General features: G+C 47.0%; 1 protein-coding gene across 2 annotated transcripts in view; it reads left to right on the plus strand.

Moving 5' to 3' along the window:
- GYS2 (glycogen synthase 2) overlaps nucleotides 1-14,685 on the plus strand; it is a 64,948-nt gene that overhangs the window by 45,741 nt on the left and 4,522 nt on the right. The window contains exons 7-15 of one of the 2 annotated variants that reach the window (XM_077935315.1): nucleotides 2,170-2,290; nucleotides 3,085-3,191; nucleotides 7,475-7,534; nucleotides 7,819-7,897; nucleotides 8,637-8,750; nucleotides 10,368-10,494; nucleotides 11,314-11,409; nucleotides 12,596-12,759; nucleotides 14,250-14,330. In XM_077935315.1, coding sequence (XP_077791441.1) covers nucleotides 2,170-2,290; nucleotides 3,085-3,191; nucleotides 7,475-7,534; nucleotides 7,819-7,897; nucleotides 8,637-8,750; nucleotides 10,368-10,494; nucleotides 11,314-11,409; nucleotides 12,596-12,759; nucleotides 14,250-14,330 — 949 coding nt within the window. The remainder of the gene's footprint in view (nucleotides 1-2,169; nucleotides 2,291-3,084; nucleotides 3,192-7,474; nucleotides 7,535-7,818; nucleotides 7,898-8,636; nucleotides 8,751-10,367; nucleotides 10,495-11,313; nucleotides 11,410-12,595; nucleotides 12,760-14,249; nucleotides 14,331-14,685) is intronic. The other variant, XM_077935316.1, reaches the window with a different exon arrangement.

Raw genomic sequence — 14,685 nt, forward strand, 5'->3', positions numbered from 1 at the left:
TAAGAACTTGCCATAGTTTGCTGTGGTCGACACAGTCAAAGGCTTTTGCGTCGTCAATGAAGCAGAAGTAGATGTCTTTCTGGAACTCTCTAGCTTTCTCCATAATCCAGCACATGTTTGCAATTTGGTCTCTGGTTCCTCTGCCCCTTCGAAATCCAGCTTGCACTTCTGGGAGTTCTTGGTCCACATACTGCTTAAGCCTCCCTTGTAGAATTTTAAGCATAACTTTGCTAGCGTGTGAAATGAGCAAAATTGTGCGGTAGTTGGAGCATTCTTTGGCATTGCTCTTCTTTGGGATTAGGATGTAGACTGATCTTCTCCAATCCTCTGGCCACTGCTGAGTTTTCCAAACTTGCTGGCATATTGAGTGTAGCACCTTAACAGCATCATCTTTTAAAATTGTAAATAGTTCAGCTGGAATATTATCAATTCCACTGGCCTTGTTATTAGCAGTGCTTTCTAAGGCCCATTTGACTTCACTCTCCAGGATGTCTGGCTCAAGGTCAGCAACCACACCACCTGGGGTGTACGAGACATCCATATCTTTCTGGTATAATTCCTCTGTGTATTCTTGCCACCTCTTCTTGATGTCTTCTGCTTCTGTTAGGTCCTTACCACTTTTGTCCTTAATTATGGTAATCTTTGTATGAAATGTTCCTTTCATATCTCCAATTTTCTTGAAGAGATCTCTGGTTTTTCCCATTCTATCGTTTTCCTCTATAGGAACTGAAACACAGCCATCATCCAAAGTTCACACTTCTCCAAATTTTACAGTGCAGTTGTCCAGCCAAGTGTACAAAAAGGATTCATGAGGGCAAAGTGTGCCTTAAAACGCACAGATTAGTGAAAATAGCATACTAGGGAAAATTGCTGTGGAAAGTTTTGCCAATGAGTTTCTTAAGAGAAATTTTCACTAAAATGCTAAGAATTTTTTTAAAAAAATTGTAAAGTGCTGTGGAAATGTAGAAAACAGAATTTAAGATGGAAAAAAATGAGAAACTGAAAGGACCACAATAGACCGAATCATTTTGTGCTCTTTGTAATGGTTCTAGGGGTTGCTCGTGCATAAGCCGGTGCAAACACCTGGCTGGGTTGCCTGAGTGAACCTTTTCTGTCCGGACAGCCACTCTCCCGTGGCTGCCTCAATCGCTGGCAGAATCCGTCAGTGGGCGTTTCTTAAACTTCTTCCAGCAAAGAAGCTCTTTGACGCCTAGTCTCCTCCTACTCTCTCTGCGCGACAGCCTTCTGCGCAAGGAGGGCATAGGCAGTGGAGGACCTCTACTCTCCCCGCTGGTCCGCGGCAAGGAGTCATGGGACCGCCTCGCCGCTTCCCCCATCTGCCCCCCTTCTCCACTGGTGCTACGCTGATTCTCTTCCCCAGAAGATGGGCTGCCTCTCCCACTCCCGGGATGCTCTCTGGAATCTCTCTGGATTTTGCTCTCTCCCTCCGGCACTGATGGCAGTTCCCAGACAGCCAGATTTATAAACAGATACAGAAAACTTACTGTTTCATCAGGCTTAGATTTTGCTACATTAAGCGCTACAGAATATAGAACAATAAATAACAGCAACAGATTGCTGTGACGGATTGGGTATATATGGCGTGAGATAATCTTTCAGGAAAGACAGCAGCTGTAATCTAACAACTCTGGAGGACCACAGTTTACTCATCTGGGCTTTATGTTCTTATTGTTAACAATGGCTATTATTATCTGATTAACAGACTAGTTTCATGCTTTAATAGCTTCTAAGCAGTGCACAGTTTTAAATAAACAATGAAACAGTTCCATCCAAATGCTAAAGGCACCCATATTTATAATACACAATAAAGTAAGGGCATTTAAAAGCATTACAATTAATAAGTAAACAAACAATTAAAAAAACTAATCAAGTTCAGGGGACTGTTTGCCCAAACAGGTGTGTCTTCAAGAGCCGGCAGAATGCCAATGCAGATGGTGGCGCTCATATTTCAGCCAGGAGGGCATTCCACAACACTGGTGCCATCGCTGTGTATGTTGACTAGTCAAGATTCACGCAGATGAGAGGTAGAACAGGAAACTTGCAGCGTTGTTGCTGTGTCAATGACCTTCAGTCAGCAACAAAGTTTACCAGGAGCCCTCTTTGATCGACCACTTGACCCAATTTACGTTTGTTTGCCCTTGCTTTCAGACACCTTGATTTCAACCTTGAAAGGACTTTGTTTTTCTTCATTGCTGGGAGATACGAGTTTTCAAACAAAGGAGCCGACATGTTTTTAGAGGCCTTATCAAGATTGAACTTCCTCTTGAGGGTAAGAAAGAATGCAAATTCATATGAGGCCGCCTTAGTCTGTTTCCCTTGCCTGCTCTGACTGGCAGCTGTCCTCCGGGTCCTATAGACAGAGTACGATGGATCGAGTTGGCATCTGTCTGTGTCGAGAGGCAATGGAAGAGTGCAAATACATTGCATGTGAGAAGGACCAAATACTGTTAGAGATGCTGGGGACTGCCACTGAGATTTTATGCATGTACTTTATGGGCGCCGCCTCTTTCCAAAGCTCAACAAGGGTATAATACGGACTCCCATATGTATAGTGCAATGGATTTCCACAGTCTTTGCCACTTGGCTGTCTCAGATGCAGCACACACATAGTCAAATCGGATATGGATGGGCTAGGGGAAGACTCATAGTGCAATGGAAGGGCATCTGATTTTTGCATTGGGACTATCCTTAGGCCACACCTCCTATTCCTAGGCCACACCCCTCACCAGCTCTGCTATACATCCTCCATGAGTGTTTTTGCCGGGCTGGAATGTGTCTTTGAATTCTGATAATGCTTCTTGCTTGCATGGATGAATATTCTTTGCTCCGCCCACTTTGGCCCCTTGCAACAGGAAACAGTGTCATGTGGCCGCTAGGAAGTTGACCAGAACAGAATGAGGCCCTTGGTCTGAAAAAAGGTTTCCCAACCCTGGTGCCAGTGGTCTTTCGGATAACGTGGTTCCAAACCATTTAGGTCTTTAAAGGTCAAGCAAGATGAACAATAAGGGGAGGGCATTGCAAAAAATCTCTCCCTGTTGAGACAGGTATCTTTTCTTCATTCAGGTGCACAGGAGCGATGTCACCATTGTGGTGTTCTTCATAATGCCAGCAAATACCAACAATTTCAATGTGGAAACCCTGAAAGGCCAGGCAGTCCGGAAGCAGCTATGGTAAAGCTCTTTCTTTCTCTTTTGGCGTGGCAATGCAAAAGAGTTAATGGCAGGAGCGAGCCAGCAGTAAATCACACAGAGCAAGTTGAAGTTAACTCTTTATTAGCAAAAACAGGAGTGTCAGGCCTAATGAGTAGAGCAACTCGTCTCTGGCAGGTCCTGCCCCCATGAGGCAGGAGCCAAGACTGAAGGTCCCCGTCTCCCCACAGTCGCCTAAACCCCCTCCTCTCCCAGGTCCCCTCCAAGCAATCTGAGACTCTGCCAACGCACCTGTTTCATACTCTCCAACATTTCTCCAATGAAAATAGGGACGTCCCATTCCATAATGATAAATCTATTATTTATACCCCACACATCTTACTGGGTTGCCCCAGCCACTCTGGGCAGCTTCCAACATATATAAAGACATAATAAAACATTAAACTTTTTTAAAAAAACACTTCCCTATACAGGATTGCCTTCAGATGGCTCAGGAGTCGAATAACTCCATACCCCCAACATTTCTCCTATGAAAATGGGGGCGTCCTAAGGAAAAGTGGGACATTCCGGGATCAAATCGGAAACCAAGATGGCTTCTCTAAATCAGGGACATCCCTAGAAAATAGGGACACTTGGAGAGTCTGCTGTCTCTGCTCCTCCCTCTTCATGCCTCTCCTGGTTCTGTGAGACCAAGGGGGAGTGGAGCTTGTTGCAGCAGGAGGGGGAGGAGGCACCCATGAATCTTCACCAGCCGCACTCATCTCTGCGTCTTTGCCTCCCTCCTCTCCTGCTTCTGAGTCTGGGCTTCCCTCTGTCACTGACTCCCCCAGCTCACTAAGCCCTGTTGCCTCTCCAGCTTCCGAGACCTCCTCCTTCCAGTCTTCTGAGAGCCAGTGTGGTGTAGTGGTTAAGAGCAGTAGTCTCATAATCTGGGGAACCGGGTTCGCGTCCCCGTTCCTCCACATGCAGCTGCTGGGTGACCTTGGGCCAGCCACACTTCTCTGAAGTCTCTCAGCCCCACTCAGCCCACAGAGTGTTTGTTGTGGGGGAGGAAGGGAAAGGAGAATGTTAGCTGCTTTGAGACTCCTTCGGGTAGTCATAAAGCGGGATATCAAATCCAAACCCCTCCTCCTCCTCCTCCTCCTCTTCTTCTTCTTCTTCTTCTTCTTCTTCTTCTTCTTCTTCTTCTCCCTCTGACCGCTCCGCATTGTCCCACCACCAATCCCCTGGCTCTGAGTCTTCTTCCTTTGGGGGTTCCCTGCTGGTTCCTCCCACCATTCCTCTGTGTCCAACCAGTCCGTGACTGACTGGTTGATTAATGACAGTCCATGACTGATTGACTGATTCTGGTGTGTGAAACGGCTGGTGGGTTTCATGTTTGCCCAAAGGGTGAACCTGACCAAGTTAGGTCCATTAAATTCAGGAGGTCCGCTCTAAGTAAAATATAGTTGCACGCCACCCAATTCATTCTATGAAATATCTGGAAGCTGACCCGGGACTTGCTCAGGCTGTGGTTCCCAGCTTACGCTTATCGAATTGTGTCAATGCCTACATACCTGGTTCAAGACCCGGATTTGATGTGCAGGTTGTTTGGTCCCAGCTTCTGCCAACCTAGCAGTTCGAAAGCATGCCAGTGTGAGTAGATAAATAGGTACCGCTCTGGTGGGAAGGTAAATGGCGTTTCCGTGTGCTGCTCTGGTTCACCAGAAGCAGCTTAGTCATACCAGCCACATGACCTGGAAGCTGTACACTGGCTTCCTTGGCCAATAAAGCTAGATGAGCACCGCAACCCCAGAGTCGGCCACGACTGGACCTAATGGTCAGGGATCCCTTTACCTTGCAAAACTAGGGTGAACCCCACTGCCTGCAATCATTAGGTAGGAAGGAGAATTTTGGCAGGAGAAGAATTGAAAGGGAATAAAAAAGTTAAGAGAAAGAATGAAACAGGAAGGAATTTGGCAAGAGGCCGTTTTGCTTCTGCATCACAGTAACTCTTGCCATTTCTGGACCGTGTATCCAACTTGCACTAGGTGTGTTTGAGACTGCCGCCTTGTGGTCTGATAAAGTAACCACACCCTTCTCTTTTAAAGGTGTTCCAAACAAAACCGTGCGTCCGATGCCCAATATCTCCTTGGGGAGCTGCAGTTGTACGGTGTTTCCTCAGCGGGAGAGATACAGAGATCTCTCCGCAATAGGAAAAACATTTTCTTCCCCTGCCCCACAGCTAATGCCTGTGAGCGGGGTGAAACTGCAGTTCTGGAATGGCGGGGTCAGGGCCACATATGCACATGCGAGTTTTATATGCACAGATACAAGCTTTGAAATAGTTATTCAAATTAAATAGAAAAGCAATACCTGTCAACACAGAGGGACACGGGTGGCACTGTGGGTTAAACCACAGAGCCTAGGACTTGCCGATCAGAAGGTCGGTGGTCTGAATCCCTGCGACGGGGTGAACTCCCGTTGCTCGGTCCCTGCTCCTGCCAACCTAGCAGTTCGAGAGCACGTCAAAGTGCAAGTAGATAAATAGGTGCCACTCCAGCGGGAAGGTAAATGGCGTTTCCGTGCGCTCCTCTGGTTCGCCAGAAGCAGCTTAGTCATGCTGGCCACATGACCCGGAAGCTGTATGCCGGCTCCCTCGGAGATGAGCACCACAACCCCAGAGTCGGCCATGACTGGACCTAATGGTCAGGGGTCCCTTTACTTTTACCTTTACCTGTCAACACAGCAGGCAAAGCTGCAGCCAGGTGGACCAGTGTTCCTTCTTAGTCTGCTGCCCTGGTCTCACTGTCGATAGGGAACTTCAGAGCCTCTCCTGTTTTTCCTTCTTCTGGTCTGTTATCTTTAAACTAGACCTCGAGTAGAGAACTGTCCTCTTTAAAGCATGACATGGCCTCCTTTGAGAGGTCCAGGGAGTGAGCTGAAGGCTGGCAGGATCTTGAGATACCTTGCAGTAGGTGATTTGGGGACAGTGGATTTGTGACCTGCTAGGAGTGCTCATGTTTGCTTACCTCCATCTATTGGCATATTTGTAAATAAAGCAAATATTACAATAGGGATGTGGAGCCTGTGTCCCTTGCTGGACTACAGTTCCTCTCATCCTTGACCATTGGCCATGTTGTCTTGGGTTGATGGGAGTTGAGCCCAACAACATCTGGAGGGCCATGGGTTCCCCAAAAATTGCAACAACAAAAAAATGTCATAGATCTCTAGTGTTCTCTTCCTTGCAGAGGAAGCCAAACCCAGGCACAGCTGCCCTTGGAACATTTCTGCGCTCAGAGGAACACAACTTTGCTCACCCAAATGCCCTCCAAATGTTGTTAGATTCCTCCTCCCAGCCAGTATGGCCAATGGTCAGGGGTGATGGGAGTTGCGTGACGAGTTCCCACCTCCCCCCAGTGGAAATAACGACACATGACACAAGTATTTAGGTTAATGGGCTAAAAAATGGCCACAACTTTATTGGTCACAGGTGATGAGCGGTATTGGCTTAGGCATTGGTCCTACTGACTATCCGGCTTCAGCCTGTTTGCTTGAAGACTGGGAAGGGTTAACCACCAGTAGGGGGAGTCCTGCTGATGCACATCAACTAGGAACTCCCCCAAGGTCACCGCTTGGGGGCGTGCCTTAGGCCCTCACCTCCATAGGCTTTGGACAGGGCCAAACCCCCCGGAATCCTTTACTGGACTACCCTTCGCAATCCGGGGGAGGTGAAGGCGCTTCCTCCCCCCTTCATCTACATAACAATACCCCTACCAATGCCTAACCGCCAATCCCAGGAAGTTGTGACGATTAGCTACGAGGTAGGTGAAAAAACCAAGTGGCTGGTGCCAATTTGAAAAGTGGAAAAATTCCTACCAGGCCCCTTAACGGTGACCAACCGAAGTCCATAGCAAGGTCAGAAGGAAAACCTAAAGGGCGGGAGGGTGGGAAACCGGAGGAGCTGTGGCAGCAAAAGAGGGAGATCCTTGGCCGTGCCGATGTTAAATAGCGCAAACCACGCCTCCCTCCCAGGCCAGCCGATTGGCTGGCTAGGGAGATGACGTGGCCAAGGATTCCCTCAAGGGCGCAGAGGCTGGGAGCCAGCCCCCGCGCACGTGGGGAGGGCGTGAAGCCCGCAACCCCCACCTCCTCTTGAGCTTGGAAGTGGTTTGTAGTCCAGCGTCTGAGAGACACCAAATTGGGGGAGGCTGGCAGGAAAAAGAAGAAGCAGAGATCAACATGATTCACACGGGAAACATTCACACAGCGGAAAGTGGATCGGAAGTCTTTAATGATGATCTGTTTCTTTCTCTCTCTCTTAGGGACACTGCGCATTTGCTCAAGGAAAAATTTGGCAAAAAGCTCTATGATGCACTATTAAGGTGAGCTCTCATTCACAGAACCATAGAGGTGGAAGGGGCCCAGGGGTCATCTAGTCCAACCCCCTGCAATGCAGGAATCTCAGTGAAAGCATCCATGATAGATGGATTCAGGTGTCTCATATTTCACTGCAGAGTTACGTATTTGCGTATGAAGCTCTGGGTTAGTTAAACAATCCCAGTGTTGTGGGCCAGAGAGAGCTCCTGCTTCAGAAATTCTAAATGATTGTTTTGGAAAATGCTTCCCTTCTTTTCACAAAAAAGGATCTTCCCTATTGCACCCACAGAGGAGAAATCCCTGATATGAGCAAGATCATAGATCGTGATGACCTCACCATCATAAAACGGGCCATCTATTCAACCCAGGTTAGAGGCTTTTTTTCTGATTATTTAATGGAAAGCATAAAATTTGTCTTATAGTCTAGCTCTCACTAGAGAAGTAAATCTACATACCATCAACATCATTTCATTATTTTGCCCTTGAGCTATTTGGCATAGAAGATAAATGGATGGGGGGCATTAGTTCCTGATGCTCAGCTGCACCAATTCAGTAAGTTTGGTCGTTTTAGCCAGAGGCCAAGCCTTGCTAAACCATTCTTTTTTAAAAGTTATTTATTTTCTTCAGATGCTATGGGTTGTATCCTGTTCTAGGCCTACTCAGAGTAGACCCATTGATGTTAATGAGCACAACTATTGATTTCTACTCTTTATACAAGCGAAGTATTAATTTCTACTACTCTGAGGAGAACTTGGCCGGCTACAAAACAACCCACCCTTGAAACCTTGAAAGAGCATGAAGCGAGTTTCCTAAAAGTAACCACAGAGATGGTCAACTTCCTTCTGAATTCAGAAGGTTCCAAATAAATTGGGGCCACTCAGTGGTGTAGCGTGGGGGTGCAGGGGGGTTAGGGTTAGGGGGCGCAAATCCACAGGTTAGGGGGCGCAAATTACTTGCCTTGCCCCGGGTGCTGACAACCCATGCTACGCCACTGGGGCCACTTCAAAAAAGGCTGTGCTGGTGTTTAGACCCCATTGACTACAAACTTGCCTTTTTTGTGTGTTTATTTGAAACACGTTCCCAAATGCACATCTTGTTCTGTTGCAGCGGCAGGGACTTCCACCAGTGACAACCCACAACATGATTGATGATTCCACTGACCCAATCCTCAGCACCATTAGACGCATTGGCCTTTTCAACAACAGAACAGATCGAGTGAAGGTGCAACTCTCAGGGCTTTAAAAAATATATATTTCCCTGTCTCCTCTGCCTTAAAAAACCTGGTACAAAAAAACAGCTGGTACAAAGAGTTTTGTTGTTGTTGTTGTTTAGTCATTTAGTCGTGTCCGACTCTTCGTGACCCCATGGACCAGAGCACGCCAGGCACTCCTGTCTTCCACTGCCTCCCGCAGTTTGGTCAAACTCATGCTGGTAGCTTTGAGAACACTGTCCAACCATCTCGTCCTCTGTTGTCCCCTTCTCCTTGTGCCCTCCATCTTTCCCAACATCAGGGTCTTTTCCAGGGAGTCTTCTCTTCTCATGAGGTGGCCAAAGTATTGGAGCCTCAGCTTCAGGATCTGTCCTTCCAGTGAGCACTCAGGGCTGGTTTCCTTCAGAATGGAGAGGTTTGATCTTCTTGCAGTCCATGGGACTCTCAAGAGTCTCCTCCAGCACCAGAGTACAAAGATGCATTATTTTCAGAAGGCAGGAAGGAATACATGACACTGTTCTAATCCAAGCCAGGTCATTGGTCTTTCTCTCCCAGTACTATTGCTGCTACACGAGTTCCTTTTAACTAGACCAGCCATTCCCACCCTTGAACCCCCAGACGCCAACCAAGGCAGCCAGTTTTAAAACAGGGGCTATATGAGGTCTAAACTGAACCCCAGCCAGGAATCCTTAAGATGCCAGAAGAATCTTCAGTTTTTGCTGCAACAGGCTTATTTATTTAGTGTGAGCACTTTGAATTGAGTCTAGGAACAAATGGGTTATATGAGTTCTAAATTAAATGCTAGCCAGTAATCTGAGTGCTGCATTTTGCACCAATTGAAATTTCCAAGTCATCTTCAATGGGAAAGCCCCATGCAGAGCACATTGCAGTAATCCAATCTGGAAGTTCAACCGTCCCACATAGATCTATTATGCTGTCCTCCTGGTTCCTGTGTGTGAAGATTAGCTGTCACTCATGTCGCAGAGCCGGATTTAGGTTTGGTGAGGCCTCAGCTACTGAAGGCAATGGGGCCCTTTATATGTCCAGCTGTCCTTTGTCAACAACAAATTGTCCCTGTTCTTTGTGTTGAATATATGCTATATGGTAATTTATGGACCAAATAGGTATCTAAAGCCATTTGCACATAACAAAATACAAAGTAATTGTTGAACTGAAATACAGTTAAGAAGAAGTATATTAATAGTGAAATACAATTAAGAAGTAGTATATTACATGCAGAATGTAGGCACCCTATATATAGAAATGAGCAAACCAGTGATATTTTAGGGAGCAGGCTAGCAGGCGGGGCCCATTACTTATATCATAGGAGCCTACACAACACAAAACACTGTTGTTGTATGTAGGTTTTATTTTATTTGTTTTTTATCTTATATTTTGGCAATGTACATCCAGGTTTTTTCCCCTTTAATTTTTGGGGGGACCCCCCAAGAGAGTGAGGCCCTAAGCTATAGCTTGTTTAGCTCATAAGTAAATCTGGACTGCTCATATGGGTTGTTTCTCTGCTGGACATAGCAAGGGACTGCTAGATTTGAAAACTTCCCCTTTTTTAATTACACCTCTAAAGGCAATGTTTATGTGGGCTTTCTTCTTCTCATGCAACTCTCCAGGTGATCCTGCACCCTGAATTCCTTTCTTCAACAAGTCCCTTATTGCCGATGGACTACGAAGAATTTGTCAGAGGCTGCCATCTTGGGGTATTCCCATCATACTATGAACCCTGGGGTTACACTCCCGGTAAGCAAATGACAGACTCACGGGCTTTTATTGTAAGTTGCTCTATGCGGGGCTGCCCTGGAAGCTGACCCAGAAACTCCAGCAGGTGCAGAATGCAGCGGCGAGGCTCCTTACAGGGTCCTTGCCACGGGATCACATTCATCCAGTGCTTTACCAACTGCACTGACTCCCGGTGGAGTACAGGGTCAGGTTTAAGGTGCTGGTTTTGACCTTTAAAGCCCTACACAGCCTAGGACCCACATACCTGCGGGACCACCTCTCCTGGTATGCCCCGTGGAGGACCTTAAGGTTTACAAATAACAACACTTTGGAGGTCCCGAGCCTCAAGGAGGTTAGATTGGTCTCAACTAGGGCCAGGGCCTTTTCAGCACTGGCCCCGACGTCGTGGAACGCTCTGTCACAAGAGACTAGGGCCCTGCGGGACTTGACATCTTTCCGCAGGGCCTGCAGGACAGAGTTGTTCCACGTGGCCTTTGGTTTGGACTCAGTCTGACCCTTATGTTTCCCTCCCCTTATGGTCTTGATTTATCGGCTATTTTAAAATGAGGCTGCATTTTAAATTGCATTTTAACCTGTATTTTAAATTGTGTTTTTTTCCTCCTCTCTTTTTCCCCTATTATGTTTTTACTGTGCTTTTATTGGTGTTAGCCTCCCTGGCCAGGGAGGGCGGGGTATAAATTATTATTATTATTATTATTATTATTATTATTATTATTATTATGGACAGGGGGCGCACAGTTTCAATGCAGCCTGCTTCTGGTGTGACCCTGCAAAGTTGCACATCACTGTGAGAGTTAAACCTTCTTTGTCTTTTGGCAGCTGAGTGCACCGTTATGGGGATTCCCAGCGTGACCACAAATCTCTCCGGATTTGGCTGTTTCATGCAGGAGCATGTGGCTGACCCAGCTGCCTATGGTGAGGACATTGCAGCCATGGAAGAGATTATTAATGTGCTAGGGGGGTTAGCCAGCACAGTGCATTTTCCACATGCTTTTTCCCAACTTTGAGAGATTGGGCTGATTTGGATGCAGGCTTTTGCGCTGCATTTTTGGTTAATATTTTGGTTACAGACTAAAAGGAGAATTCTCTGGGTGCCTAGATCCAGGGGGCAATCGCTCTTTGGTGAGAGAGCCCCAGCAGAGATCTAAAATCACAAAACATGTAGCAAAGTAAATCACGGAAATATAGACAATTAGGCCTTTCAAATATCCCCTTCTAAGTCACAATGGAACCTCGGGTTATGTACCTTCCTCCTTACGAATGCTTTGGGTAACAAGCTCCACTAACCCAAAAGTACATGCTCCCGGTAGTGAACTTTGCCCCAGGATGTGAGCGGAAGTCGTGCGCCGGTGGCGCGGCAGCAGCAGGAAGCCCCATTAGCAAAAGTGCGCCTCATGTTAAGAACAGTTTCGGTTAAGAACGGACCTCCAGAACGAATTAAGTTCAACACCGGAGGTACCACTCTATTTCCTAAGTTTCCCACTTCCCTTAGCATTGAAAAAGACCATACATTTGGTGAGTTAAAAATGGTTTACTTACAAACTCTTCAAAGGCCAGATTTATGTGCTTTTCCATATAGCAGCAAGAAACAATAGACAAGTTGACTTAGTTTCAAAAATGGTAATTTTCTAAATTATTTGCATAGAAACACAAAGATGGCTTGCTGAAGCCACACGGTCTAAGCTTGGAGCCTCCAGCTCAGACATCCTTACTGGAAGGGTTCACATGATGCAAGATGGAGGAAAGTTGGAGAACAAAGAGTTTGGTAGTCCTTCCTCCCAGGGTGAGGGGATGTGACTTAGCTACACCTGGCAGAACGACTTACTCTATGGTCTTAACCCCTCCATGCATTAATTAGAGATTGGTTAAATGAGGCTGGATATATCCCACATTTTGGACCTTCCAAAGTTCAGTTTAAAAAGAGAGTGGGAGAAGAGGAGAGTTCAGATTGGCTATACAAAGCACAAGTGTCTCCACTTGATGAGGGACGGGATTTTGCAAAGGTCATTATCATGCATAGTGACAGATGCAACAGAAGCCTTCAAAGGCCAAAGAGCAACTGCAAACTCTTTTCTTTCCAACCTGGGTTTGTCTCCTGCAGGTATTTACATTGTGGACAGGAGATTCCGCTCCCCAGATGAGTCCTGTAACCAGCTGACGCAGTTCCTGTATGGATTCTGCCAGCAGTCACGTCGGCAGAGGATCGTTCAGAGAAACCGAACGGAGAGGCTCTCGGACTTGCTGGACTGGCGATATCTAGGCAGGGTACACTGAACGATTGCATGTGTATCACGCTCCCTGTTGCTTGAGATCAGGGGTTGGCTGAATGCAGCCTTCCAGGCCTCTCTTATCTGGCCCTTAGGATTCTCCACAGGCCACACCGCCAACCCTGGCCACACCTTTCATCAGCTCTACCTCTCCTCAGGTGGTTTTTGCCTTGCTGAAATGTATCCTTGAACTGCAATGCCTGACTGGGAGATGGAGGCATGTTTCTGTGTATTAATCTCTGACTTCTGCTTGGCTGAGATGTAACCTAATGTGCAAGGCAAGAGCAACATCCATTGCTATGCCCGCTTTTAATAATAATAATAATAATTTATTATTTATACCCCACCCATCTGGCTGGGTTTCCCCAGCCACTCTGGGTGGCTTCTAACAAAACACTAAAATACAATACAATAACCTATTAAACATTACAAGCTTCCCTAAACAGGGCTGCCTTTAGATGTCTTCTAAAATTTTGGTAGTTATTTTTCTCTTTGACATCTGGTGGGAGGGCGTTCCTCAGGGCGGGCACCACTACCAAGAAGGCCCTCTGCCTGGTTCCCTGTAACTTGGCTTCTTGCAGCGAGGGAACCACCAGAAGGCCCTCGGCGCTGGACCTCAGTGTCTGGGCAGAACGGTGGGGGTGGAGACGCTCCTTCAGGTATACTGGGCCGAGGCCGTTTAGGGCTTTAAAGGTCAGCACCAGCACTTTGAATTGTGCTCGGAAACGTACTGGGAGCCAGTGTAGGTCTTTCAAGACTGGTGTTATTTTGCATCTGGTCCTGCCCTTCACTAGTGCGTATGCACACTGGCCCTCAGAAGATTGCTTATAAGGGAACACAATCCTCAGGCTGAAAAAGATTCCCAACTCTCACTTTGGATTATTTGCTAAGTAGCTTTTGGATACATCAGTATGTGATGATACAAGGGTCTGGAAACCAAGCCTTATGAGCAACGGTTGAGGGAGTTGGGAGTTTAGCCTGGAAAAGAGGAGACTGATAGGAGATGTGATAGGCACCTTCAAATATCTAAAGGCCCATCACATGAAAGACAGAGCAAGCCCATTTGTTCCTGCTCTGGAGGGTAGGACTTGAACCACTGGCTTCAAGTTACAAGAAAGGAGATTCCAACTAAACATTAGGAAGAACTTTCTCATGACACGAGCTGTTTGACAGTGGAACGGACACCCCCAGAAGGTGGTGGACTCTCCTTCCTTGGAGGTTTCTAAGCAGAGGGTGGATAGCCATCTGTCACGGATGCTTGAGTTGAGATTCCTGCATTGCAGGGGGTTGGACTTGATGACCCTTGGGGTCCCTTCCAACAATTCTACCATTCTGTGAATGATTGCGTGAAGTCATAGTCATAGAAGTCATAGAGTTGTGACAAGGACACCATGGTAAGGCATGGACCTTCTCGCGCAGTTGTGATCATGAGAGGATGAAGGCCTGGGCCGCTAAGTTACATCTCTCTCTATTTCTCTTTCCTTACAGTTTTATATGCACGCTAGGCACCTGGCCCTTAGTCGGACATTTCCTGAAAAATTCGTGCTGGAACCAAATGCTCCACCAAAGGTAACTCCTCCTACATCGTACCGTAAAACCTTTATTGGCTTCACATGTTGTTGTTTAGTCGTTTAGTCGTGTCCGACTTTTCGTGACCCCATGGACCAGAGCACGCCAGGCACTCCTGTCTTCCACTGCCTCCCGCAGTTTGGTCAAACTCATGCTGGTAGCTTCGAGAACACTGTCCAACCATCTCGCCCTCTGTCGTCCCCTTCTCCTTGTGCCCTCCATCTTTCCCAACACCAGGGTCTTTTCCAGGGAGTCTTCTCTTCTCATGAGGTGGCCAAAGTATTGGAGTCTCAGCTGCAGGATCTGTCCTTCCAGCGAGCACTCAGGGCTGATTTCCTTAAGAATGGATAGGTTT

This window comes from Podarcis muralis, chromosome 10 (genome assembly GCF_964188315.1).
Source record: "Podarcis muralis chromosome 10, rPodMur119.hap1.1, whole genome shotgun sequence".
Classification (NCBI taxonomy): domain Eukaryota; kingdom Metazoa; phylum Chordata; class Lepidosauria; order Squamata; family Lacertidae; genus Podarcis; species Podarcis muralis.